This window comes from Sus scrofa, chromosome 7 (assembly GCF_000003025.6).
Source record: "Sus scrofa isolate TJ Tabasco breed Duroc chromosome 7, Sscrofa11.1, whole genome shotgun sequence".
NCBI lineage: Eukaryota > Metazoa > Chordata > Mammalia > Artiodactyla > Suidae > Sus > Sus scrofa.
The window spans coordinates 80207949-80235828 of NC_010449.5; the positions used below are offsets into that span (position 1 = coordinate 80207949).

Sequence of the window (27880 nt, forward strand, 5' to 3'; positions counted from 1 at the left end):
AAAAAGGCAGAATTAATAAAGGGGAAAAGCAATATTTTTTGAAGATGAGATAATCAGTGACAGGGAGAATAATTGAATTATTTTAATGGTCCAAGCAGTGAAGAATGAGTTTCTAAATGATGGTGGTGCAATGGAAAAAAGAGTTTAGTATGGAAGCCGCAATTGACTGGATTTGATGAAGGGAAGAATCAAAATTTGGAAACACATATGCTGACTGGTGCTATTTATCCTACCCACTTTTTAAATCCTTTTTTTTTTTTTTTTTTTTTTTGTCTTTTTGTCTTTTTGCCTTTTCTTGGGCCGCTCCCTTGGCACTTGCAGGTTCCCAGGCGAGGGGTCTAATCAGAGCTGTAGATGCCAACCTACACCACAGCTCACGGCAACGCTGGATCCTTAACCCACTGAGCAAGGCCGGGGATCCAACCTGCAATCTCATGGTTCCTAGTTGGATTCATTAACCACTGTGCCATGACAGGAACTCCTTAAATCCTTTTTAAAAATTTGTTTTCCTTTTCCATCAATTAGGAAATATATATGTCACGTGCAAAACATTTATATGACTGATATTGTAGAATAATATATATTGTTACATATTAGGTATACCTAATATTATATGCAGGTATATTATTGGGTCTATGTTTTCTGTTTTATTTCCAGAACTTCTCTATTAGCCATGTCTTCATTATCAATCCCTCTGACTAGAATTTCTCTCCTTGTCCATTTTCTCTCACCCATTCTGCTTTGTGTGTTTTTTTTTCCATTTTTTACATTTTAATTTAAATTTTTCTTTGCTTTTTACATCCGTACCTGCGGCATACAGAAATTCCTGGGTTCAGGGGTCAGATCAGAGCTGTAGCTGCCGGCCTACAGCTCAGCCACAGCAGTGCTTAATCTGAGCTGCATCTGCAGCCAAAACCACAGCTTTCAGCAACACTGGATCTATAACCCACTGAGCAAGCCCAGGGATTGAACCCTCATCCTTACAGAGACAATGTTGCGTCCTTACTCCACTGAGCCACAACAGGAACTCCTAAAGTTTTTAATTTTGGGATTTTTGTTTTTTTCACCCGTTTTGTTTTTTTTTTTTTTTTTTTTTTTTTTTAGGGCCGCACCTGCAGGATATAGAAGGAAGTTCCCAGACTAGGGGTAGAATCTGAGCTGTAGCTGCTGCCCTACATCACAGCCACAGCAACTGGGTCCAGGCTACATCTGTGACCTAAACCACAGCTCGTGGCAATGCCAGATCCTTAACCCACTGAGCAAGGCGGGCTTTGAATTGTCCTCATGGATACTAGTTGGGTTCGTTACCACTAAGCCATGACAGGAACTCCCCCATTCTGCTTTTTGATAAACTACCCATACTTCAAAAATTTTTTTTTTTGTCTTTTTGCTATTTCTTTGGGCCGCTCCCACGGCATGTGGAGGTTCCCAGGCTAGGGGTCTAATCGGAGCTGTAGCCACTGGCCTACACCACAGCCACAGCAACGCAGGATCCGAGCCGCGTCTGCAACCTACACCACAGCTCACGGCAACGCCGGATCGTTAACCCACTGAGCAAGGGCAGGGACTGAACCCGTAACCTCATGGTTCCTAGTCGGATTCGTTAACCACTGCGCCATGACGGGAACTCCAATACTTCAAAATTTAACTTAGTTATCCCCTTGACACCATCCCTGACCTCTACTTAATTTTATCATCCTTCCTTTTTGCTTTCCATAGTATTTGTACCTCTATTATAAGTTATTTTTATTGTTTTCATAATTGTTTATGTATTTCCTCTCCAAACTTCTTGAGAACAAAGGGTTACTTTTTTGGTATCTGTAGTACTAGCACATTGCCTAACATAGAGTAAGCATTCAGAGTATTGGTTGAATTAAATAAAAACCATCTATTACTACTATCCTAGAGATGTGTGTTGGCACATGGAAGAATTATAGTGGTCTAATAATGATTGTGCCTGCCTATCTGGTAAATCTGGTATTCATTTCATTTGCATATCACACTCATGTTTTCTTACGTAATATACTACTTTTGTTTTTAACTTCCACACAGATTTTAGTTGTTTTTCATCTCCCTTAGATATCCAAGACATTTACTCATAGAGGCCAAACCTTCCAAGCAAATGATCCCAGAAATGTGCTGTGTTTATTCCTCTCCTATGATTTTGAGTTCTCCTTGACTTTTTAAGGTTTTTAAAAGTTTTACTTAAATCTCCTACTACCCCAGTCCTGATTGCTCTTCTCCTTTGGACCTTTGCAACACTAAAGGCAAAGGTCCAAAAGAGAAGGTTATCGCTTTACCACCTTGGGCAAATCATTTTAGCTTTCTGAACTAGTTTCTCCTGGAATAATTCTTTTTCACAGGGTTGCTGTGCAGGTTTGATTAAGATAGTAGGAAATTTTATCTAAATTGAGTCACTTAGAGATGACCTTTATAATCTTTCCATTTTTGTGTTTCATTTTTGCATTCAATTTTTTTTTTCTTAAATTGAGTCACAGCTTTTCTGGTTGCCTTTCTGCAGAAAACTGTCACCAAATGAAATACCAGCGGGCTCTCCACTCTATAAATAAGATATAAACTAAAAATAGATGTAATGTAAATGATATTAATCTTGCTAGATACTGTTGCCAAGCAGAGGCTCTTGAGTCTGTTATAAAAGAGATCATCAAGTTTTGAAGAGCTGTTACAGATACTCTAGCACAGATATAAGAATTCTGTTTGATAAAGTGCTTTCCCCTCAGGTAACAGAGTTAATGCCAGGGGTGTTAGGGAGAAGATGGAATCATATCCTGATCATCTAAAATCACAGTTAAAACCTGGCAAGATGTTTAAAACAGATGAATTTAATTTATTTTAATGTAAAATTATGATAAATATGTATGAATGCTTGTATTCTTATCGAAGTAATCAAAAATATAAAAATAACAAAAAATGAAATAGTTTGATTACTAAACTTTGCAGATAGTAAAAACAAAACCATATTTACTATCCTAGGTAGGTGATCTGTTATTTTTTTTTGTCTTTTTGCCTTTTCTAGGGCCGCTCCTGCAGCATATGGAGGTTCCCAGGCTAGGGGTTGAATCGGAGCTGCAGCCACCGGTGTACACCAGAGCCACAGCAACGCTGGATCCGATCCACGTCTGCAACCTACACCACAGCTCACGGCAACACTGGATCGTTAACCCACTGAGCGAGGGCAGGGATTGAACTCACAACCTCATGGTTCCTAGTCGGATCCGTTAACCACTGCGCCACGACGGGAACTCCTATGAGCTTCTTAATGTCCGAAAACATCTTATACTCATTTTTTAATTCCTCACAGTATCTAACAGTCTTAGATGTCTTTAAAACTTACTGAATTATATTATTATTATTTGAGTTGGAGTCATTAATAAGCTTGTACAGGGAACATGGTAAGGCACTTCTGGGCAATTAACTGTTGTAATTATTTTCTCTAAAAATTTTCAGGAGTTCCTGTCATGGCTCAGTGGAAACAAATCTGACTAGCATCCATGAGGACACAGGTTCAATCCCTGGCTGCGCTCAGTGGGTTAAGGATCTCGTGTTGCCCTGAGCTGTGGTGTAGGTTAAAGACAGTTCAGATCTGGCATTGCTGTGGCTGTAGTGTAGGCTGGCAGCTGTAGCTCCAATTGGACCCCTAGCCTAGGAACTTCCATATACCATGGGTGGAGCTTTAAAAAGACAAAAAAAAATTTCAAATCATATGTTAATGCATATTTAGTCAAACCTATAAATGTATCAAGTTTTGAAATAAATTGGGTGACTCAAACCATTAATATCCTGGAGTTCCGGTTGTGGTGCAGCAGAAGTGAATCTGACTAGTATCCATGAGGATGTGGGTTCAATCCCCAACCTTGCTTAGTGGGTCAGGGATCTGGTGTTGCCATGAGCTGTGGTGTAGGCTGACAGCTGTAGCTCCGATTCCACCCCCAAGCCTGGAAACATCCATACACCATGGGTGCGGCCCTAAAAAGCAAAAATAAATAAATAAAAATTAAAAAAAAAAACTATTAACATCCCATGACTATACAATTTTAAGTCACTGAACCCAAGTGTTCACCTACATTACTTTTATATTTCCCTCAGTACCATAGTATAGTTGCAAAATGTTTAAGGTTCCAAGAAGTATCCTCAGCTACCTAAATTCTAATTTTTACCTTGATTATTTATAACACTATAATTTTAATTTCTCTTGAGGATCATTCCATGCTCATCTCAGTTATCTTGATAGTTACCACTTAATGAGTATCTTCCATCTCTAACCCTCACAGTAATTTTCTGTGGTATGGTATTATTCCTGTTGCATAGATAGTAAATTAGGGTGAAGAAGTATCATATCATGTAACCAGAGTTACGTGAATAGTGTGTGGTAGAGCTAGGACCTCACCTGAGCTTTATCTGCTTGCAAATCCTGTGTTCTGCTTTCATTATGCCTCACGTTTGCTCCAGGACAGCTGCATAACTGTCAAAGGGGGCATTCATTACCATTGCCCCTTTTCTCCCAGGCTTCCACAACTCAGTACATGGCTTCTCTGTTCATCTAACTGCTATGGAAAACAATTTTTGACTCCTTTCTTTCTCTCCTACCCCATATCCCGTCTGTCAGCATGCTCATCTTGTGAATCTTTTCATTGAAACATGCCCAGCATCTGATCACTTCTCAGTGCCTCCATACTTCTGAGCTGATCCACACTACTGTTATCTTTTCTGGAACCATCACAAAAGCCTTCTATTTTCTACTTCTTCACTTGCCTTCCTGCAATCTGTTGTCCAGACAATAGCTAGAGTAGTCATGTTAAAATATAAATCAAATCCTTCCAATGGATTTCTAGCTCACTCAAAGTAAAATCAAAAGTTCTTACTGTTTCCTGCAAAGCCCCACATGGTCTGTGCTCCCTTCCCCAACACACACCTCCATCTCTTATCCTTTATCTTAACACTTTCACCCTGCTCCTCTGTTTGGTAACTTAGCATCCTTGCTGCTTATTGAATGTGCCAACGTGTACTTGCCTCAGGTCTTTGCACTAACTGTTGCCTCTCCCTGCAGTGTTCTTCCTACAGATAATTGTATGGCTAGATGCTTCACTTCTAGTTTCTGGTCAAATGTCACATTATCTGGGAAACCTTTTTTAGATTCAGTCTCTGAACTATAAATCAGCACACAAGCCATCCCCTCACTAATCCTTTCTATTCTTACTCTGCTTTTCTTTTTTGTTTTGTAACTCTTATTACTCATACTGCATATGTTGTTTTTTTATTGTCTGTCTCTTCCCCACTAACATGTAAACTCTTAGATGGCAGGGATTTTGTTACTACATTTTTAGTAATTAGAACAGTGTTTCGGATAGAGAAAGTGCTCACGAAGTATTTATTGATTGAAAAAATGTAAAGAACTACCAAATTTAAAGTGACATTACCATTGAAGACTAACTCATGAGCTCTCTTTCCAGAAGTTATCATCAGCCTCTCAGTTTCCACTGTCTTCACTACACTCATCATCATACCTTTCTCAGCTTTCTGCAGTACACTCCTAGTTGGTCCCCCCATTTCTTCTCTTGCTCCCTTCCCAATTGATTCTTCAACCAACAGCCTCCATCTTCTAAAAAATTAATCAAACCTTTCATGCTGCTATTTAAAACCTTCCAATTATTTCATATCATTTTTAGAATAAACTTCACACTCTGTGGTCTGCAGTACTACACGATATATTTGTTACTCAATTTATTGACCTTAAAAAAAAAAAAAAGCCTCTTTCCTACTCACTGTGTTTTAGCCACATTAATGTTTCCCAAGACATACCATACTTATTCCCATTTTAAGGCCTTTGCATAGGTACTCTTGGGCCTTGATCATTGTTTATCAGGATTCTCTCATGTTTGTCTTCTTTGCATACAGGTCTTGTCTTAAATGTTACCTCCTCAGAAAGGTCATTCTTTACCTACCCAATCCAAAATAGCCTCTGCATTCACTTTTTTTTTTTTTTTTTTTTTGCCACACTGTGATATGCAGAAGTTCCTGAGCCAGGGATCAAACCCGTGCCACAGCAGCAACCCGAGCCACAGGAGTGACAATGCTGGATCCCTAACCACTAGGCCACCAGGGAACTCCCTTAATTTTGGATTAGGATAAGTGTTATAAAGAAAATAATCTTGATTCTTAATTTTCTTTTTATTCTTTATCTTCCCATATCTGTGTGAAACAATGTTTGTCTTTCTTATTTACTGCTCTATCCCTGGCACATAGAACAATGCCTTTGACTTATTAATCACTCAGATATTTAAATGGATGGTTGAATGAATGAATAAATTAAGCTTTATAAGAGTTATCTAGGGATCTTCATAAAGCTGTAGAATCTCAGGTTCCCCCCATGAGATCGAGTCATTAGGGTTAGTTATATGAGCCAGGAACTTGTAGTTTAGTAAATATTCTAGATGATTCTTTTGACTAGGCATATTTGGAAAATATTGATTTAATGGGCATATTGCTGAGTAAATGGAAATGATGATTAAGGGAGTTATCTTTTAAATTAACCTTAGTATAATGACATGAATTTGTTGAACATTTCCTGGAGTATATACCATAGAACAGTAATTACATGGGGTGTTTGATATAAGACAAGTTTTCTCTTCTGATTTATTTAGGAATATTGAATATTATATTCTTTGGAGATTAGCTAGGCAGCCATTAATTTATTAAAGGATTTGAAAAATTGAACATTATAGAAATCTACTTGGCTGTTAAAATAGAGGAATATGGAATATAATAAGGAATATGCAAATTTACTTAGCATTTCTGGTCCAAATCATTTTCTCCCCAAATCCCTCTTTTTGTTGTTGTTGCATTTTTAAGGGCCGCACCCCTAGCATATAGAGGTTCCCAGGCTAGGGGTCGAATGGGAGCTGCAGCCACCGGCCTACACCACAGCCACAGCAAGACTAGATCTGAGCTGTGTCTGTGGCCTACACCTCAGCTCTGGGCAACGCCAGATCCCTGGCCCACTGATCAAGGCCAGGGGTTGAATACACATCCTCATGGTTACTAGTCAGGTTCGTTTCTGCTGAGCCATGACGGGAACTCCCCAATTTTTTTTTTGACAGAACTTTTTCTTTTTGCATTTGTTTTTATTTTATAGCTCTCCTTCTGCCTTATCATGACACAAAGGAGTTCTTGGCAATAAACCATGCTTCTTTTAAAATATTGAAGTATAGTTTATGTATGTATATATATCATATTGTTTCTTTTTTGGCTGTGCATGTGCTTCATGTAGCATATGGAGTTCCTGATCCAGGGATCAGATCCAAATTGCAGCTGTGACCTAAACTGCAGCTGTGACAATGCCCAATCCTTAACCCACTATGCCGGGCTGGGGATCAAATCTGTTTCACAACACTCCCAAGATGCCTCTGATCCCATTGCACTACAGTGGGAACTCTAATGTATTTCTTATTTTATGCATTTTACTTAATATATATCATATTTATCTTACATATTAGCTCAATGTTGTTACAAATCCCTATTAATAATAAGGAATATGCACTGTATACAAAGTACATTCCATGGTTCAGTGCTGCTACCACAGCATATTCTTTCTTTCTTTCTTTTTAGTGGCCGAACTTGCGGCATATGGAAGTTCCCAGGCTAGGGATTGAATCCAAACTGCAACTGTGACCTCCACCACAGCTGTGGCCATGCAGGATCTTTTAACCCACTGCACCAGGCCAGGGATCAAACCCATGCCTCCTCATCAACCTGAACTACTGCACCAAAGCAGGAAGGAACTCTGCATAGCATATTCTCTCCATGGTTAGCTGTCTACACAAATCAGTTACAGGGCAGATCGTATGGACTAAACTTAAATCCCAGCAGAAACTGTCTTTTTTTTTTTGGCAGCAGTAGACACTAAATATCTTTTTAGAAATTCTTATTATATTAAAAATTCATTAATTGCAGTCAAATAAGGATCAGTTATCTTTCCTTTTAGGGGTACACTAGAAACATAAATAACTTTTGGTATGCATTGCTTTACATTTCCATCTTATTGTGTAATTACTTTACTTAAAATTGCCAGCTTTTTTTTTTTACCCATCTGTTTATTTAAACCCAGTTAATCACATGTAAATTTTTTTAGGTCTGTCTAGTTTCATTGCAGTCAATTCAGAATCTATACAAAGAGGATAGGCTTTTCAGATTTTACCTTATTTCAACTTGTTTTCCCTCTTAAATTTCCCACCCAAATTAGAACCTACCCATATAGAGAGGCTAAATCCAATAAATGTGATTCTTAGAGTAATTGCCATTGGTTTGGTTCTATCTTTAATCATCTTTGCATAATTCTGAGTCAGAATGGTTTTTGGTTTTGGTGTTTTGGTTTTTGAGTTTTGTTTTGTTTCTTAACAGACATTTCTTCTTCATGTTTCTGGATGAAAATCTGAAACTATAATGCCATTATGATCATATTAAGGCTAGGATTCTCTTTCTGGCTCACAGGTGGATGCTTTCTTGCTTTATCCTCACATGGTGGAGAGAGGTGGGGGTGGGGACAGGTAGGGAGAACAAGCTCTCCAGCCTCTTTCTTTTTTAAATTTAATTTTTATTTTATGTTGGAGTGTAGTTGATTTACAATGTGTTATTTTCAGGTATACAGCAAAGTGATCCAGTTATGCATATATGTATATCCTTTCTTTTCAAGATTCTTTTCCCATTTAGGTTAACACAGACTATTGAGTAGAGTTCTCTGTGCTATACAGTAGGTCCTTGTTGATTATCTGTTTTATATATAATAGTGTGTATGTATTAACCCCAAACTCCTAATTTGTTCCTTTCCTCTACCGAGATGGTTTCTTATGGTGACAGTGCTGCTTTGGTTTTTTTGTTTTTAATGTTGAATTCCAGAAAATTACAAATGCTGTTAAGACTGGTGATTTCAGGAGTCACTTGGTGGCTCATTGGGTTAAGGATACGGTTTGTCATTGCTGTGGTCTCATTACTCCCTAGCCCAGAACTTCTACATGCCTCAGGCAAGGCCAAGAAAGAAAAAAAAAAAAAAAAAGTATTGGTGATTTCAGGTATTTTAGTATCCTGACGTATTTTTTGTTATATGTCTGGATAATATAGACAGTAGCATAATAAGCTAAGTGCTGTGATAAATATGCCCTTGGTCCTGTCTACTTCTTTTTCTGAATTATTAGGCAGTGGTTTCCACTATTGATTGTGTTATTAATGAAGTTACCAATTCTATCTTAAATGAAGACTGAAACCTTCTACACTGAGTTTTAGATGCAAGACACAGGCTAGCTTTTATTTGCTTCAAATTCTCTGCAAGAATGGTGAAATGACTATGAAAGGAAATTCAGAAAAAGACTACTGCTATGGGCAAACTGAGGGAGATAATAAGGCCCTTCAGAAAAGCTATTTATAGAGGCAGTTTTGCAAGTGAATACCACCCACAATCACTTTTTTCTCTCTCTTCTCCAAGGCACATGGCAAGTAACTAAATAAAAATCTCGCTGCTTTACCATTTACCCAGGATAAACTAAATATATTGAGCAAGTGCCCATTTTGTAAAACTGCTATATCATTACTGTTACAAGGAAGTATTTTCAGCTCATTTTTGGATGGCATTTACCTGTTGTGAACAGGTATATGTTTCTAGTTTTCATTTGAACTACCATTTAGTCTGTAGAATATCACAGGCTTTCATATACAAACTAGCTGTATTATGACCTAGGAGTAGCTTAATTTAGGAAGGCCATCAAAGGGTTAAAATAGTTATGTTGTTGGCAGATTGTTCCCTTTACAGGAAGTAATTTGGTTAAAACAAGTGTCATTTTGAGTAATATTTAGGACAACTCCCAATATTAGGCAAACTTGGGTGTGCCCTCCTTAGTAACAAAGGCAGGAAAAATGTTAAATGGAAGAGTTCAGACACAGGACAATAGAAAGGTGCCCAGACTTATCTCAGAGCACTGTTACTGTGTTTGACTATACAATTGGGATTGCTTGCCCAGAAATGCCCTTCACCTTGAATCTATTTACCAATCGTGATTTTTACAGGTATGGCTGGTTTCATTCTTGTCAGTTCATGACCTTGTGTACTCTTAGATTTGCCCCTGTTTCAGCTTTTACATATATATATATAATAATATATATATAAATTATATATATATAATTTTTTTTTTGTCTTTGCTATTTCTTTGGGCCGCTCCCGCGGCATATGGAGGTTCCCAGGCTAGGGGTTGAATCGGAGCTGTAGCCACCGGCCTACGCCAGAGCCACAGCAACGCGGGATCCAAGCCGCATCTGCAACCTACACCACAGCTCACGGCAAAGCCGGATCGTTAACCCACTGAGCAAGGGCAGGGACTGAACCCGCAACCTCATGGTTCCTAGTCGGATTCGTTAACCACTGTGCCACGACGGGAACTCCAGCTTTTACATATATTAATGAAGCATTTATTTGCCTACTCTTGGAGGTTACTTTTCTTTCTTTTTTTTTGTTTTTTTGTTTTTTGTCTTTTTACCATTTCTAGGGCTGCACCCACCGCATATGGAGGTTCCCAGGCTAGGGGTCTAGTTGGAACTGTAGCCACCGGCTTACGCCAGAGCCACAGCAACGCGGGATCTGCGCTGCATCTGCTACCTACACCACAGCTCATGGCAATACCAGATCCTGAACCCACTGAGCAAGGCCAGGGATCAAACCCATTACCTCATGGTTCCTAGTCAGATTCATTAACCACTGCACCACAACAGGAACTCCAAATTTTTTGTCTTTTTTCTTTTTTTGTCTTTTCTAGGGCCCCACCCATGTCTTATAGAGAGGTTCCCAGGCTAAGGGTCGAATCAGAGTTGTTGCTGCTGGCCTATGCCAGAGCCACAGCAATGCGGGACCCTTAACCTATGCCAGAGCCACAGCAATGCGGGATCCTTAACCCATTGAGTGAGGCCAGGGATCGAACCCGCATCCTCATGGTTCCTAGTCAGATTCGTTAACCACTGCGCCATGATGGGAACTCCTTGCAGGTTACTTTTCATATTACCACATACGTATCTAGTAAATATTGCTCTGTGACAAAAATCTAAGTTGAACATGTAAGGAACCACACAAAAGACTTATTTCTGCTCATTTCAAATACAGTCATCCCTCAAAATCCAGGTGGAGTTGGTTCCAGGACACCCCACCACCACCACTTGAATATCAAAATCCACAGATGCTCGATGCTCAGGTCCCTTATATAAAATGGTGTAGTACTGTTGGCCGTCCAAAATCGTGGGTTTCACATCCACAGAAACAGAGGGCTGACTGTGTTGGAGGCTGTTCAAAGGAAGAGTTCCAGGTTGGCTAAAAAAGGCACACACATCATATATGCATAGCTCAGAAGCCAAGAAAGTATGTTATGCAGTATAGAAGGTAATTCGTTTTAAGAAGTTATTTATAAATGCCCCCTTAAAAATGTATCTATTCTGTCTGAGTTTCCTGAGACATTTTTCTATTTTTTTTCATAGATACATTTTCTGGCAATTTCAGGTAACTTGTTTTAGGCCATCGTACTTTGTTTTAGAACAAGTAAGTTAGAATTACAGAGTATTGAGAAGCATGAACATAGGTTCTCAAACATCAAGACTGTTATCTCCAACGTTTCTCTTTCATCAGTAGTGTTATGTGTCTTAGGTCACTCATTAACTCAAGCATTCATCTTTTCTTTCTTTCTTTTTTTTTCCTTTTTAGGGCCATACCCACAGCATTTGGAGGTTACCAAGCTAGGGGTCAAATCGAAGCTACAGCTGCCGGCCTATACCACAGCCACAGCAATGCCGGATCTTTAACCCACTGAGCAAGGCCAGGGATCGAACCTGCAACCTCATGGTTCCTAGTCAGATTCGTTTCCACTGTGCCAAGACGGGAACTCTTAATTTCTCTTTTTAAAACCAAATTAGGGAAGAAGATCTTCTAAAACTATATCAGTAAATACATAGCATTTAAAACTTTAGTTGCAGAAATCAGGCTTCTACCTTTTTAAAGTATGTAGAGTATACTCTATTTTATACTGTACATAAGATCAAAATTTGTTGGAATTCTTATGTGGCTCAGCAGTTTAAGGATCTGCTGTTGTCATTGCAGTTGCCCGGATCGCTGCTGTGGTGTGGGTTCAATCCCTGGCCCAGGAACTTCTGCGTGCTGCAACAGATGCAGCCAAAAAACCCCAGAAAACCCAAGTATTCTGATTGGTTCTTTCTGTCTGGGATGCTTAAAGTGTTAGATTTAATTATATATATTTATACTTTTTAATTTATAAACACCATGGAAAATGTTAATTGAATTTTCTTCAAAATTATAATTCTTGGTCTTGTTTTTTCTTGGATCAACTCTGGCAATCTTACACCTACAGATTCAGGATAAGTTTTTCAATATGTAAAACAATACACACATTTAAATACATTTATATAGGGTTAAAAAGAACCCTGTTATAGTAAAATAATCAAAATACTAAATTTGTGATCTATAATGCTTCTTTATCAATGTATTGAATAAACCTAGCAGCCATTCTAATAACTACCATAGTTTCAAAGTAGTGTTGGACATCAAAGATATTATGAGATATATGCAACAACTATAATGTGATATGAAATTTTCAGATATTTGTGGTTATCACATATTTTTATGTAGTTTGTTGCCTACATCATATCTGGAGAAAATACTCAATTTCTGTTAGAAGTTAGTGAAAACAAAGATGCAACTTTATTCCCATTATTCACAGACCCCCCAGTCTGGAATTATTTTTATTCCCCAAACATATTCAAGGAATTCAGATATAATCCCCAGTATCTCAAGAGAGTTAATCCAAGGAAAATGGAGCTCTGAGTCCTTTCCATATTTAGCCCCTAAAGCTTTTCAAGCTTTTAAAATAAATAAGCAAGTGCTTGCTTGTTAAATGGCAATTGTCAGTATCTCCTAGAAGAGGAATTTGGTTTATTGTCACTAATTTTATTACAGATTTCTGAAGAAAGAGATAAAAGCCGGTTTAGTCATTTTATGTCAAAGTTAATGCAGAACATACCTGCTGGTAGTAATGACTGTTTTACTTAAGTCTTGACTTGCAGCTATTATGGCCACATGTTCCTTTGTCATTAAAGAGAAAATGTAACTCATATCAGAGATTCTGAATCATTCTTCTACTTGATGGAACTACTATTGTTTGGTTAGATTTGTGTGACTATTTTTTTATTTTTTATTGTAGTAAAATATACGTAACACTAAACTTGCCATTTTAACCGTTTTTTAGTGCACAATTTAGTAACGTTAATTTTTTTTCTTCTTTTTTGGCCACCCTGTGGCATATGGAGTTCTAGTCCAGGGATTAGATCTGAGCCGCAGTTGCAACCTATGCCACAGCTACAGCAACATTGCACCCTGTGCCTGGCCAGGAATCAAACCTGAGTCCCAGCACTCCCAAGATACCACAGATCCTGTTGCGCCACTTTGGGAGCTCCCAGTGACAATAATAACGTTCACAATGCTGTACGGTCATTACCAACATTTCTCATCGCCCCAAACAGAAACTGTACTCTGTTGACCTAAATAAAGAGGTAAACTGAGGTAAGCTGGAAAAGATGAATTTATTCAGGAATAGCAGAGGAACTGCACTTTGGTACAGGCAAACCATAGCAAGCTACAGATGAGTCTATTGAAAGTTTGGGGGTTTTATTTATGTTCAGGAGATGTAAAGAGAGAGGGTTCAGTTAGAGTCAGTTAAAATCAAAAACAGAGACCAGCCTTGAAAACTTCCCTAGCAAATAGACTTGGTTTAGTCACACAAACAAAGCTCATTTCAGCCTACTTTGTGAGCCTAACCCAATGTGGATCATCTCTTGTTCATGCCTTTGACAAAACTTCCAAAAGTTGATATAAGACAACCTCTGATCAACCTCCCATTTGCCAAGAAAATTCCTGTAAATCAGGCATTTATGGAAAATCAGCCTCTTAGTCCTTAAGTTTTGTCTTGCTGAGAGCTCACGGATGAGATTCGCCATTTTATATCCTCCAGTTACTACTTTAGATTAAGTTCTTTCACAACTCATTAAGCAATAATATCCCATTCCCAACTTCTCCCCCCAACTCCCAGCCCCTTGATAACCTCTGACCTATTTTCTTTCTGTATAAATTTGCCTATTCGCCTTTTCTAGATATTTCATATAAATGGTTTTGGGGGGTTTTTTGGACTCATCAGTGGCATGTGGAAGTTCCTGGGCCAGGAATTGAACCCGGATCACAGCAGCAGCCCAAGCCACTGCAGTGACAATGCTGGATCCTTAACCCACTGAACCACTTGAAACTCCAATATTTCATATTAAATGGAATCATACAATCTTTGTGTTTCTGCCTGTGCCTTATTTCCCTTAGTAATATTTTCAAGGTTTATGCATGTTGTAGCATGTATCAGAACTTGATTCCTTTTTATGGTTGAATAATATCCCATCGTATGTATATATAGGTCTTCTTTGACTTACAGTGGGGTTATGTCCAGATAAATCCTTCCTAAATTGAAAATATTGTAAGTTGAAGTGCATTTACTACAGCTAACCTATCAAACATCATAGCTTAGCCTAGCTTACCTCTTTTTTTTTTTTTGGGGGGGTCTTTTTGCCATTTCTTGGGCCGATCCCCTGGCATATGGAGGTTCCCAGGCAAGGGGTCGAATCGGAGCTGTAGCCAACGGCCTACACCAGAGCCGCAGCAACTCGGGGTCCGAGCTGCATCTGCAACCTACACCACAACTCATGGCAACACCGGATCCTTAACCCACTGAGCCAGGCCAGGGATCGAACCCACAACCTCATGGTTCCTAGTCGGATTCGTTAACCCCTGAGACACAGTGGGAACTCCTAGCCTAGCCTACCTTAAACATGTTCAGAATGCTTACATTAGCTTACAGTTGAGCAAATCATCTAACACGAAGCTTGTTTTTTTTTGTTTTGTTTTCTGTTTTTTGTTTTTTGTCTTTTTGCCATTTCTTGGGCCGCTCCCGCGGCATATGGAGGTTCCCAAGCTAGGGGTCTAATCTGAGCTGTAGCTGCCAGCCTATGCCAGAGCCACAGCAACACGGAATCCGAGCCGTGTCTGCGACCTACACCACAGCTCACAGCAACGCCGGATCCTTAACCCACTGAGCAAGGGCAGGGATCGAACCCGCAACCTCATGGTTCCTAGTCAGATTCGTTAACCACTGTGCCACGATGGGAACTCCTACAAAGCTCGCTTTATAATAAATGTTGGATACCTTGTGATTTATTGAATAGTATACTGGAAGAAGAAAAAAGAATGGTCGTAATGGTCCTTCTTGCATGGCTGACTGAGAGCTGTGGCCCTTCTGCCCTGCCCAGCATCACGAGAGACTATCGTACTGTATGTTGTCAGCATGGGAAAAGAACAAAATTTAAAGTATGTTTTCTGAATGCGTATTGCTTTCACACTATCATAAAAATCAAAAATTTTAAGTCAAACCATTGTGAGTTGGGGACCATTACTACCATGTTTTGTTTATCCATTCTGTTAGAGGACACTTGCGTTATTTTCACCTTTAGGCTGGATGAAAAATGGTGCTGTAAACATTGTTGTACAGTATCTGAGACCCTGTTTGCAATTCTTTCGGGGTATATACCATGGCTCACAGGTAATTCTTTTGTTTAACACTTTGAGGAAGCTGTGGGGTTATTTTTTTATAATATTTCATTCTGCTTTTAGTATCTCTTCATTAATGTTTCTTGAGCATTAGAAAACTTTCTTTTGCTTATTTCCTTGGTTGACTTTTGTTGCTGATTTTTAAGAAATTATTTGTTTTGGTCATTCATTTTTTTCTTTTCTTTTCAATTGTTTGTTTTTCAGACCCGAGTCAGAACTCCATCACAGGGGAACACAGCCAGCTGTTAGGTATAGTATTACTTGGGGACTGACTCTCTCTAAAGTCGCCCTTTTCGTGCTTATACTAAGAGACATTATTCCCTTCTCTAATTCTATTTTCTGTCCTCCTTTTCTGCTTCACACTTCTCAGCTTTTTTTCCCTGCTGTTTCTATTCCCAACTTGGTGAGTTTTAGGAATCTACTTCTGCAATTGATGGCTAAGACTCAATTTAGTTACTTTAAAAAGTAATTTTACATGGTCTGTGATTTTAAGTTTTGTAAGAGAGCATCTTTTTTCCAAGGTAATTTTGAAATGAAAATATAATATCCTCTAATATCTTGTGATCACCTTCATTTTAATTCCTGAAAGTACTTCATACTTTAGGTATGACCTTAAGTGAGGCAAAGAAACTGATGTTCGGGGTTCCTGTTGTGACGAAGCAGAAACGAATCGGACTAGTATTCACGAAGATGCAGGTTTGATCCCTGGCCTCGCTTAGTGGGTCGGGGATCCAGTGTTGCCATAAGGTGTGGTGTAGATCACAGATGTGGCTCAATCCCATGTGGCTGTGGCGTAGGCTGGCAGCTGTAGCTCCAATGTGACCTCTAGCCTGGGAACTTCCAAATGCTGTGGGTGCGGCGATTAAAAAAAAAAAGCAAAAAAATAAATAAAAAGAAATTGATGTTCCAGTTCCTTATCTGTGAAATAAGTTATGGAAATGAATTGATTTCTTCTGGTATCATTCACTTAAGTTGCAGTAAGCTTGTAATTTTTTGTTTTTTCTTTTTGGCTGCAGCTGCAGCATGTGGAAGTTTCTGGGCCAGGGACTGAACCCAAACTACTTCAGTGACAAAGCCAGATCCTTAACCCTGTACCACTGTATCACAAGAGAACTCCAGTAGTAAGCTTGTATGTTGACAAGAATTCCACATCTCAGAACTGAAATTTTTTTTAAATATAAAAATAAAACATGCTTGAGTTCCCTGGTGGCTCAGCAGGTTAAGGATCTGTTATGTCATTGCTGTGGTTTGGGTCACTGCTGTGGCACAGGATTGATCCCTGGCCCTGGAACTTCTGCATGCTACGGGTGTGGTCAAAAAAGTGTTTTAGGAGTTCCCGTCGTGGCGCAGTGGTTAACAAATCCGACTAGGAACCATGAGGTTGTGGGTTCGATCCCTGACCTTGCTTAGTGGGTTAACAATCCGGCATTGCATGAGCTGTGGTGTAGGTTGCAGACGCAGCTCAGATCCCGCGTTGCTGTGGCTCTGGCGTAGGCCGGTGGCTACAGCTCCCATTAGACCCCTAGCCTGGGAACTTCCATATGCCACGAGAGCGGCCCAAGAAAATGGCAAAAAGACAAAGGAAAAAAAAAAAAAGTTTTTTAATGAAAGAAAATGAACCATGCTCCAGTGAGGAAGTCATACAATACAAAAAGTAGACAGACAGACAGATAGGAGTTCCTGTTGTGGCTCAGCAGTAACAAACCCAACTGTTATCCATGAGGACACATGAGGTTCAGTCCCTGGACTTGCTCAGTGGGTTAAGGACCCGGCATTATAGTGAGCTTCAGTATAGGTAATAGATGTGGCTTGGATCCCACCTTGCTGTGGCTGTGACGGAGGCCAGCAGCTGCAGGTCCAATTTGACCCCTAGCCTGGAAACTTCCATATGTTGCCTATGTGGCCCTAAAATAGACCAAAAAAAAAAAAATGAAATGAAATGAAAAAATAGGTCCCTTCTCCATACCACCTCACCTCTACTCCCCCAAATTTCTTGCTGTTGACACTTTCTCGTGAATTCTTAGAGAAATTTTTACACATTTTTATATTATATACTATGACTATCTTTTTTCCTTTTTTTAATCAGTGGAGAAGTTACACTAAACATACTATTCTGTGATTTCCTTTTTTTTACTTTATATTTTATCTTGGACATATCAGTACATAAATAGCTACTTATTTATTTGTAGTAGAATAGTATTTCATTTAATCCTACACTGTAATTTTATTCATGAGCATTTAAATTATTCCCAGTGTTTTTTACTGTTACAAATTATGTTGCAATGAATATCTTCTACATATATCTTTGTGTTCTCATTGCCTGTATATTTTTAGGATACTTTTCTAACAGTGTGATTCCCTGGTCAAAAGGTTTATTTCTTTTCAGAAGGATACATCAGCTTAAATCCCCTAATAAAGAATAAAGAATCTACTCAACTCCCTATCATCAAAAGTGGATATTATCATCTTAAATTTTTTTCTTTAACTAATAGATAAAAATCTCTCATTTTTAATTATCAAGTTAAGCACTTTAGTTATTAGTGAGTTAAGTACTTTCAAATGTATTAAGAGCCATTTTATTTTATTATTTTGCTTTTTAGGGTCACACCTATAGCATATGGAGGTTCCTAGGCTAAGGGTCCAATCTGAGCTGTAGCCGCCAGCCTACACCACCACCACAGCAACGTCAGAACCAAGCTAAGTCTTCGACCTACACCACAGCTCACGGCAATGCAGGATTCTTAACCCACTGAGCGAGGCCAGGAATGAAACCCCATAACCTCTTGCTTCCTAGTTGGGTTTGTTTCCACTGAGCCACAATGGGAACTCCTTAAGAGCCATTTCATGTGTGTCTGTCGTAGGATGCTTACTTTGATTTGTATATTACTGAACTTTAGCTGTTTGGATATATGCAAAGCAGCTGTGGAAAATAGAAGCTATCAGAAAGTCCAAAATAGAGAAAGTACTTGACTTGTTTGCTTATTAGAGATTCAGAGTGTTAGTTCAAGAAACTGGAATACTCCTTATCTGCTCTTTTATGTTAAGGACTTAATTTTCTGGTCTTAATTCTCATTCATTTGAGTGAGTTTATATGCCGGAACAGTAACTGACACCTTAGACACTCAATAAATGGTTGTTAATTGAATGGTTCAACATGAACATATGGCTAGAAATGTGATCACCAGAGGTCCTGGCCTTGTCGTATTGGGGCTGTCACTATTCTCTTCTTTAAACTTTTATATTAGATAGTTCCTTTTTTTTTTTACTTTTTAGGGCCACACCTGAAGCATATGTAAGTTCTCATGCTGGAGTCCAGTTGGAGCTACAACTGCCGGCCTACACCACAGCTCACAGCAACGCCAGATCCTTAACCTACTGAGTGAGGCCAGGGATCAAACCTGATCCTCATGGATACTAGTCTGGTTTGTAACCCACTGAGCCACAATAGAAACTCTGAGATAGTTCATTTAAACTTTTTTTTTTTTGTCTTTTGTCCTTTTAGGGCCACACCCATGGCATAAGGAGGTTCCCAGGCTAGGGCTCTAATCATAGCTGTAGCCGCCGGTCTACACCAAAGGCACAGCAACACCAGATCCAAGCGGCGTCTGTGACCTATACCACAGCTCACGGCAACGGCAGATCCTTAACCCACTGAGCAAGGCCAGGGATCAAACCCACAACCTGATGGTTCCTTGTCGGATTCGTTTCCACTGTGCCACGACAGGAACTCCAGTTCATTTAAACTTTTCAAGATTAGTCTGTATATAAAATTTTTCTTTGAATCAGGAATGATTAAGATTTCATCAGAAAATTTTGGTAGGTCATGAATAGTACGTTTTCCCCCTAAACTGTTAAGTTGCTTCTGTCTGTGATACATGGCTGACAGATAGAGACCTTTAGAGAGCAGTTCAGCATCTGAGCTGGAACACATGTGTAATGGAGGTGGGGAATAGACAATCGAGGGAGTTGGTACCATTCCAGTGATACTAAGCTGGGATTTGTTTCCAATTAAGCACTTGTAGTAAAAATAATAATAATAATAAATGAATTAATTGTAGGCAAAAAGAAATAGTATGTGATTATGAAGCGTTCTCTTAATCAACATTAGCTAAAAACCCTAAAAGTATTTGCAAAGAGACTATTCCAGACATTAATCTCATTTGGCAGCCTTCAATTGCATTCACTTTTAAATAAATCTGGAAATTTATCCAGTCTCCTAGCTAGATTCTTAGGTAAGTCCATCCTGCTACCCTGGCTTCATTAGGTCATTTATTAGGTCATTACTGGGTTCATTAGGTCAGATAATATTCTCCTTTTTTCTCATGCTGTTAATAATTATCATCCTCTATCTCCCATCCTAAGTACCTTTAACTACTTACAAGCCTGGTTTATTTTGAAAAACTTGGAGTTTGCAAAAGAGTGAAAGCTTACATTTTAAGTTTTCTAACCACCTGATAGTTCCTCAGAAAAGGCATTGGCAGCTTGAATTAAAATCTTGCCAGACCTCTGTAAAAATCTCATTTAGGATAATTTTTCCCAATAGGTTGAAAAACGTGCTTCAATTGTCTTGCCTGCTGAATGGAGTTTATAATAGCATCTTTCAGACTTTCTAAATGTTTTTCCTGTCAACAGGGTGCAGTTATTTTAATGTGTCTACTGTTCCCACTGACTCATCACATCTCTTACAAAATCCACAGTCAGGCTGAGGAAATGTATGGAAGGGTGAAACTGCAGTTGTGATAAAGAATCACGCTATACACTTGATACATGAACTTTTGACTGTGTATATAATTTTCTTTTTTTTTTTCTTTAAAAAATTTTTTTTATTTTTTGCTTTTTAGGGCAACACCCATGGCATATGGAGGTTCCCAGGCTAGGGGTTGAATTGGAGCTACAGCTGCCGGCCTATGCAACAGCTCAAGGCAACGCCAGATCCTTAACCGACTGAGCGAGGCCAGGGATCAAACCCACATCCTTATGAATACTAGTTGGGTTCGTTACCACTGAGCCACAACGGGAACTCCAGAAAATGCATTTAATTTGAAACATATCTAGTATTTAAATTCATGAGTTCATAATGATAATTTTTTATGTGTATTTTTAGGGCCGCACCCACGGCATAGGGAGGTTCCCAGGCTAGGGTTCCAGTCGGAGCTGTAGCCGCCGGTCTACACCACAGCCACAGCAACACAGGATCCGAGCCACATCTGTGACCTACACCACAGCTCATGGCAACGCTGGATCCTTAACCCACTGAGCAAAGCCAGGGATCAAACCCACGTCCTCGTGAATGCTAGTCAGGTTTGTTAACAGCTGAGCCACTATGGGAATTCCCATAATGATAATTTTAAAAACTTGTCATCATTGGAGTAATCTAATTAACAAATTCATTATTCTGAGAATTAGTCAATAAAGGGAAAGAATGAGGTATTTAACTTGCCTTTAACTCTACGAGTGGGTAACCAAATGGTGAATTAGACGTAATGTTTCTTTATAAAAATATTTCAGCTAATTATGGAAGAATAATAACATATCACCATTTTGTAACCCCTCATAAATTAATGGATCTAGGCATCAGTCATCAACAGTTGCAAGTATCTCAAAAAGAAAGTCAACCAGAAAGTCAGCCAATCCTGATAGAGGATCAAAATACCAGTATGAAGGAGTTTTCCTTCCTGTCCCATAAAAAATACTGAATGTGGTTAAGCCTCTAGACCCAATTACCAATTTATAGGAAATAGGGAAAAGCAGCATCACATGGATGCTGTCATCAAAATCTAGACCATCAGAAACTTTACTGAAGACATGACATAGTTTCTTCAACAAATAAATTAGTAAAGGAGAAAAAGCAGTACACTTAAGAGATAGAGCAATCAGTTGTATGCCTCTTATTTGGCTGTTGATTCAAACTATAAAATCAAAAACATAATGTATAACATTTGAAGTAACCTTTCATGTTCACTTAGTCATGCTGTTCAGACCTAAACCTGTGCCAAGGAAGATTAAGTATATTTACTGGTCTAGTTCTGTGTAGCTCAAACCAGCAAAGACCATTTGACAAGCCCAGGCATCTAAGGGAGGAATCTGAGATTTATCTTAGGCCCAGATTGTAGTGTAAATTGTCAGTGGAAAAAAAAAAAAAGCGGAGTTCCCATCATGGCGCAGCAGAAACGAATCCTGCTAGGAACTTTGAGGTTGTGGGTTTGATCCCTGGCCTTGCTCAGTGGGTTGAGGATCGGCATTGCCGTGAGCTGTGGTTGTAGGTCACAGACACAGCTCAGATCTGATGTTGCTGTGGCTCTGGCGTAGGCCAGCAGCAATAGCTCTGATTAGACCCCTAGCCTGGGAACCTCCATATGCCGCAGGTATAGCCTTAAAAGGACTAAAGACCCCCCCCCCGACATTGTAGAAATAATAGCACCACAACAATAAAATGCTTATGAAGAGCAAAACATTTGGTGTAGCATTTTTCTGCCTACAAAAAAAATGTGTACTATCACAAATGGAAATCTGAAATCTTCCCTAGAGCCAGTGGCACTCCTATCCATTTTCATTTGATTATGCAATGAAAGACCAGTAAGTTTCCCAGTAATATCAGAATTATTTGGATGGTAAAATGAGAAAAAAGAAACATAGTGATCTGATGGGCTATTTAATTCAAAGCATTACTGAAACCAGTCTCAGGAGGTATCCTAGAATCTTAGGATTCTGGATAATTCTAAAACAGTCCAAGATGCGGGTTTGCCTTTTGGTTCTTGCAGAGCAAGGTTATTTACTATTCAGAAATTAGAATTTCCATTCCATTTGAGATTTCCCGGGGTCCTAGTAGTGACTCACATCTAAATCATTTGAAGCAAGCATGATTTCTCACCAAGATATTTAGACCAAGAATTAATCCAAACCCTTCAGTATAACCACTCTTTTTTTTTTTTTTTTTTCCTTTTTAGGCCACTGCCACAGCATATGGAAGTTCCCTGGCCAGGAATCAAATCCAGGCTGAGCTGCGACCTAAGCCAAAGCGGAAGGAATGCTGGATCCTTAACCTGCCACACTGAACCAGGAATCGAACCAACACCACTACAGAGACAAGCCAGATCATTAACCAACTGTGCCACTGGGAATTCCTAGTATAACCACTCTTGATTATACCTGGTTGATCCATGCCTTTCAGTTAATCACTCCTGATGAGAGCTTTATTCCTTGCCTGGAAAGCCTTGACCTATCATAATTGACTACAAGCTCTGTTGGACCCTCCCATTCCAAAACGCATCACAAGAGGACCCTGAGTAAGACAGTGTGGGAAGCATCACTGGTCTCATAAATGCAGGCAAAATCTCTAGGGACATTCTTCCATCCCCCAAAATCAAGCAAGCAAGCAATTGGAAGTTGGTCCAAAAACATCCAGAACCAAAGTGTCTGAAAGTTAAGGATTATACCTGAAACTTGAGAGTAGAGAGGCCCCAAACCTAGAGATGCCAGGGCTGCAGCAAGGAAAGCTAGAGCTGTTAGGAGGTGTTTTAAACCAGCAGGTAGCAGGATGGGGCAGAGTAGTTCTGAAAGTCAGGTTTTTATCACAATATCATAAGGTTATTGAACAGCAAGGAAGTTGAATGCTGAAGCTGTAACTCCTAGAACCCTCATGAGGGATGAAGTGGTGTAGAGTCTGGCATACAACACTATTAAATGTCTAAACCAATAAAGGATGCAGTTAGGAAGATGAGCATAGTACTCAGGAATGAAAGACTGTTTAAATAGAAGGAAAACAAATAGTTGTTGATATTTTTTTTAAAATGACGTTAAACAGTAGATTAGAAACAGATGAAGGATGTTTGTGACTAAAAAGAAAATTGCAACTACGTATGAAAGTTTCCAGACCAGGGATTGAATTCAAGCTGCAGCAGTGACCTATGCTGCAGCTTAGGCAACCCCTGATCCTTTAGCCCACTGTTCTGTGCAGGGTATTGAACACGCACTTCCACAGCGACCCAAGTCAGATCTTTAACCCACTGTGCCACAGTGGGAACTTTTGGAGACATTTTTGATTGTCACGATTGGAGATGGTACTGGCATCTAGTGACTGGAGGCCAAGGGTGCTCTTTTTTTTTTTTTTTTTTTTTTAATTATTTTTTTTTTTTTTTTACAGCTGCACCTGCGGCCGTTCCCAGGGTAGGGATCTAATCAGAGCCACAGTTGCTGGCCTATACCACAGCCACAGCAGTGTAGGATCCGAGCCATGTCTGCAACCTACACCACAGCTCATGGCCACGCAGGATTCTTAACCCACTGAATGAGGCCAGGGATTGAACACACAACCTCATGGTTACTAGTCAGGTTCGTTAATCACTGAGCTACGACGGAAACTCCCAAAGGTGCTCTTAAACATCCCAATGCACTGGACAGTCCCCCACAACAAATAAGTATTTTGTCTGAAATGTCACAGTGCTGAGTTTGAGAAAGACTCCTGTAAAGAATTCTAAAGGTATAACTCAAGTTAAAGGAAAATGATCCCAGAAGACTAGTATTCTGAACTGTATCAGAGAATATTGAACAAATGAAATGGTAAATGTGGATCTTGACCCAAGTGAATGTTTTCAGTATGAAATAATTTTAGTCTTATTTATGTAGGAAAAAAAAATATTGGAAATAACAGACAGTAGTATTATGTAAGTCTGAGAGAGAGAGTTGGAGCTGACTAAGAGTAACTGTGGAAACTCCAAAGCAGAGAGAAAAAAAATGGAATAAGGGAAAACAAAAACCTAAAGGTCCAGGGAGGAATTCACTGGTGGCACAGTGGGTTAAGGATATGGTGTTTTCACTGCTGTGGCTTGGGCTACAGCTGTGGCATGGGTTCAGTCCCTGGCCCCAGATTTTCTGCATGCCACAGGTACAGCCAAAAAACAATGAGAATGCATAATAGAAAAAGGAGGCCACAGAGAAGTAAAAAGATGGTAGAGTCCAGGAGTTCCCGCCAAAAAAAAAAAAAAAAAGATGGTAGAGTCCAGTACAAATATATCAGTTGCTACATTCAATGGATGTAACTGTGACAGTTAAGAAGACAGATTATCAGATTTTTTAAAATACAGCTACTTGCTGTTTAGAACAGATATGCCTAAAGCATTAGGACCTAAGAAAACTGGAAAGTCGAAAGACAGAAAAGAACCTTTAACTAAAGGACAGCAGTTGATATAGTTATCATTATCTTTTTCCTTCTATAGTGTTACAGGATTTATTCTTTCTGCTTTTTTTTTTTTTTTATCTTTTTGCCTTTTCTAGGGCCGCTCCCTCAGCATGTGGAGATTCCCAGGCTAGGGGTCTAATTGGAACTGTAGCCGCCGGCCTACACCAGGGCCACAGCAACTCGGGATCCAAGCCGTGTCTGCAACCTACACCACAGCTCACAGCAACGCCAGATCCTTAACCCACTGAGCAAGGCCAGGGGTCAAACCCGCAACCTCATGGTTCCTACTTGGATTCGTTTACCACTGAGCCACGACGGGAACTCCTCCTCCTGCTTTTTGTAATAATTACTTAACTCATGTAATTTGTCTTCTTTTTACTTTGCTAATGTAAAATTTTTAAGCAATAACTTTCCTTCGAAGTGTTACTTTTGCTGGATCCTGCAAGTTTCAATAGGTAGTTTTCATTATTATTCAATTTTTACATATTTTAATCTTTGATCATTTAGTTGTTAAGCAGTGTGTGGGTTTTTTAGTTTCTAAATTTGCAGTGATTTCTATATATTTTTATAATTCTAGCTTGTTATACACTAAACTACACTTGATCTTAGCCGAAAGGCCAAGAAGCGATTTGTTATACACTAAGATCATGGCTTACATTATACCTATTTGAAATTTTTTTAGTCATTAAGAGATAGTATCTGGTGGAGTTCCCGTCATGGTGCAGTGGAAACGAATCCAACTAGGAACTTTGAGGTTTCAGGTTCAATCCCTGGCCTTGCTCAGTGGGTTAAGGATCTGGTATTGCCATGAGCTGTGGTGTAGTTTGCAAATGTGGCTCAGATCTGGCATTGCTGTGGCTGTGGCGCAGGCCAGCAGCTACCACTCCGATTCAACCCCTAGCCTGGGAACCTCCATATGCCGCAGGAGCGGCCCAAAGAAATAGCAGAAAGACAAAAAAAGAAAGAAAGAAAGACTACTAAGACTCAGGTAAGAGCAGTATTTTCATCTGAGGCTGAAGCTGCTTGGCTCCACTTAATCCCACCTCCACATGCTCTATATTTCTATCAGTGTGGGGAAAGCCATGAAAACCAAGAGTTTCACTGACAAAGAGAACTGACTTGGAGTGGGACATGGAAAACCCCACATGTAGAAATTTCACTGGCAAACAAAACGAGAAGACCGATGTTGCAGGAGATTGCAATTGCATTCTGGGTGGGGCAAGCAAAAAGATGCCAACCAGAAATTTACCAGTGAGGTCTGGGGAGTAAGACAAGCATAGGGAGTGTGTGAGGTACCCACACAGCCCCCCAAAAAAAGCAAAAGACAAAAAAAAAAAAGATCTAGTATCTGGTAACTTTTCCATGTATAAACTTTCCACATATGTTTGATTTAAATGTACATTCTCTAGGAGTTTCTATTGTGGCACAGCAGAAACAAATCTGACTAGGAGCCATGAGGTTGCGGGTTCAATCCCTTGCCTCGCTCAGTGGGTTAAGGATTCCGTGTTGCTGTGAGCTGTGTGTAGGTCACAGACGCAGCTTGGATCTGGCATTGCTATGGCTGTGGTGTGGGCCGGCAGCTGTAGCTCCGATTTGACCCCTAGTCTGGGAACCTCCACATGCCTCGGGTGTGGCTCTAAAAGGACAAAAGAAAAAAAAAATGTATATTCTCTGACGTTGGATGCAGAACTCTGTGTCCACTAAGGTCAAGGTTATTCGTTGTGTTATTCAGATTTCATTACTCTTGCTATCTTGCCTGTTTCATCTATCAGTTATTGAGAAAATTCTGTTAAAAATCTCCCTGTGTGATGGTAGAGCTATCAATTTCTGGGTATAGTTTTGTCCATTTTTGCTTCAGATATTTTGAGGCAGGGATGGATTGGTGAGTAGATGGATGGATGAGTGGGTGGATATGGTAGGTAGCTTTATTCTTGATCTTTTCTTCCTGGTACTCATGCTGTTGTGTAATTTTCTCTCCTTTCAGTGAGGGCTAGACTTTGACTCCTTCCAACTACTAGAATATGGCAAAAGCGATACCACTTTCAAAATGAGATTATAGAAGGACTGTGACATCTCTCTTGCCATCCATCTCTGGCTCTTTGATGGCTTGCTTTGAGGGAGTCCAGCTGCCATGCCATAAGCTGACCTATGGAAAGTCCCACATAGCAAGAAACTAAAGCCCTTATCCAACAGTCCAAAAATGAATTCTGCCAACAACTGTGTCAGTGAGCTTGGAAGTAGATCCTCCCTAGGCTTTCCAGTGAGACCCAGCCCTGGCAGGAGACTGTGAAGCAGAGGGCCAGTGAAGAAGCCCTGCCCATGTTTCTAGCACCCACAAACTGTCAGATGATCAGAATGCATTAAGCCACCAAATATGGGAGTAATTATAAACAATATGTGTATATTTAAAATTTACATTCTTTTTTGGTGAATTAAACCTTTTGTTATATAATTACCCTCATCCCTAGTAAAGTTTTTTTCTTGAAGAAAAATTTATCTAATAATAAAACCGTATCAGGTTTACTTTGGTTAGTATTTACCTGATATATCTCTTTCCTTTCAGCCTTTGTGTGTCCATATTATGTCTCTTGTAAATAAACATATGCCTAGATTTTGTTATGTAATCCAACCTATAATCTTTATGTTTTAGCTCATGGTCCTTAAAAAAAAAAAAAAAGCCAGTCCATATTCATATTCTTCTGATTATTCCCTGACATTTGGTTTGAGTCAGGATTCTAACAAGTTTTACAACTTAGAATTGATTTGACATGTCATCTTAAGTCTCTTAATTTATGAGTTCACCTTTTTTAGTTTATGCCACTTATTTGTTGAAGAAATCAGATTGTCATGTGGGATTTTCCACATTCTGAACTTGATGATTGCATCTTTGTAGTGTTTAACTTGTTCCTCCTTTGTTTTCTGTGAACCAGAAGTTAGATTTAGAGGCTTGGTTAGATTCAGCTTCCATTCTTTGGGTAAGAATACATCATAGATTGCACAGT

The 27880-nt window shown here is 39.4% G+C and overlaps 1 protein-coding gene across 5 annotated transcripts in view; it reads left to right on the plus strand.

Moving 5' to 3' along the window:
• Positions 1 to 27880, plus strand: part of SLC12A6 (solute carrier family 12 member 6) — a 101548-nt gene that overhangs the window by 43161 nt on the left and 30507 nt on the right. For 4 of the 5 annotated variants that reach the window (XM_021099330.1, XM_021099329.1, XM_021099333.1 and 1 more), the window contains one exon: positions 15905 to 15949. The exons of the other annotated variant lie outside the window; for it this stretch is intronic. In XM_021099330.1, the coding sequence (XP_020954989.1) occupies positions 15905 to 15949 (45 nt within the window). The remainder of the gene's footprint in view (positions 1 to 15904; positions 15950 to 27880) is intronic. 5 annotated transcript variants of the gene reach the window in all.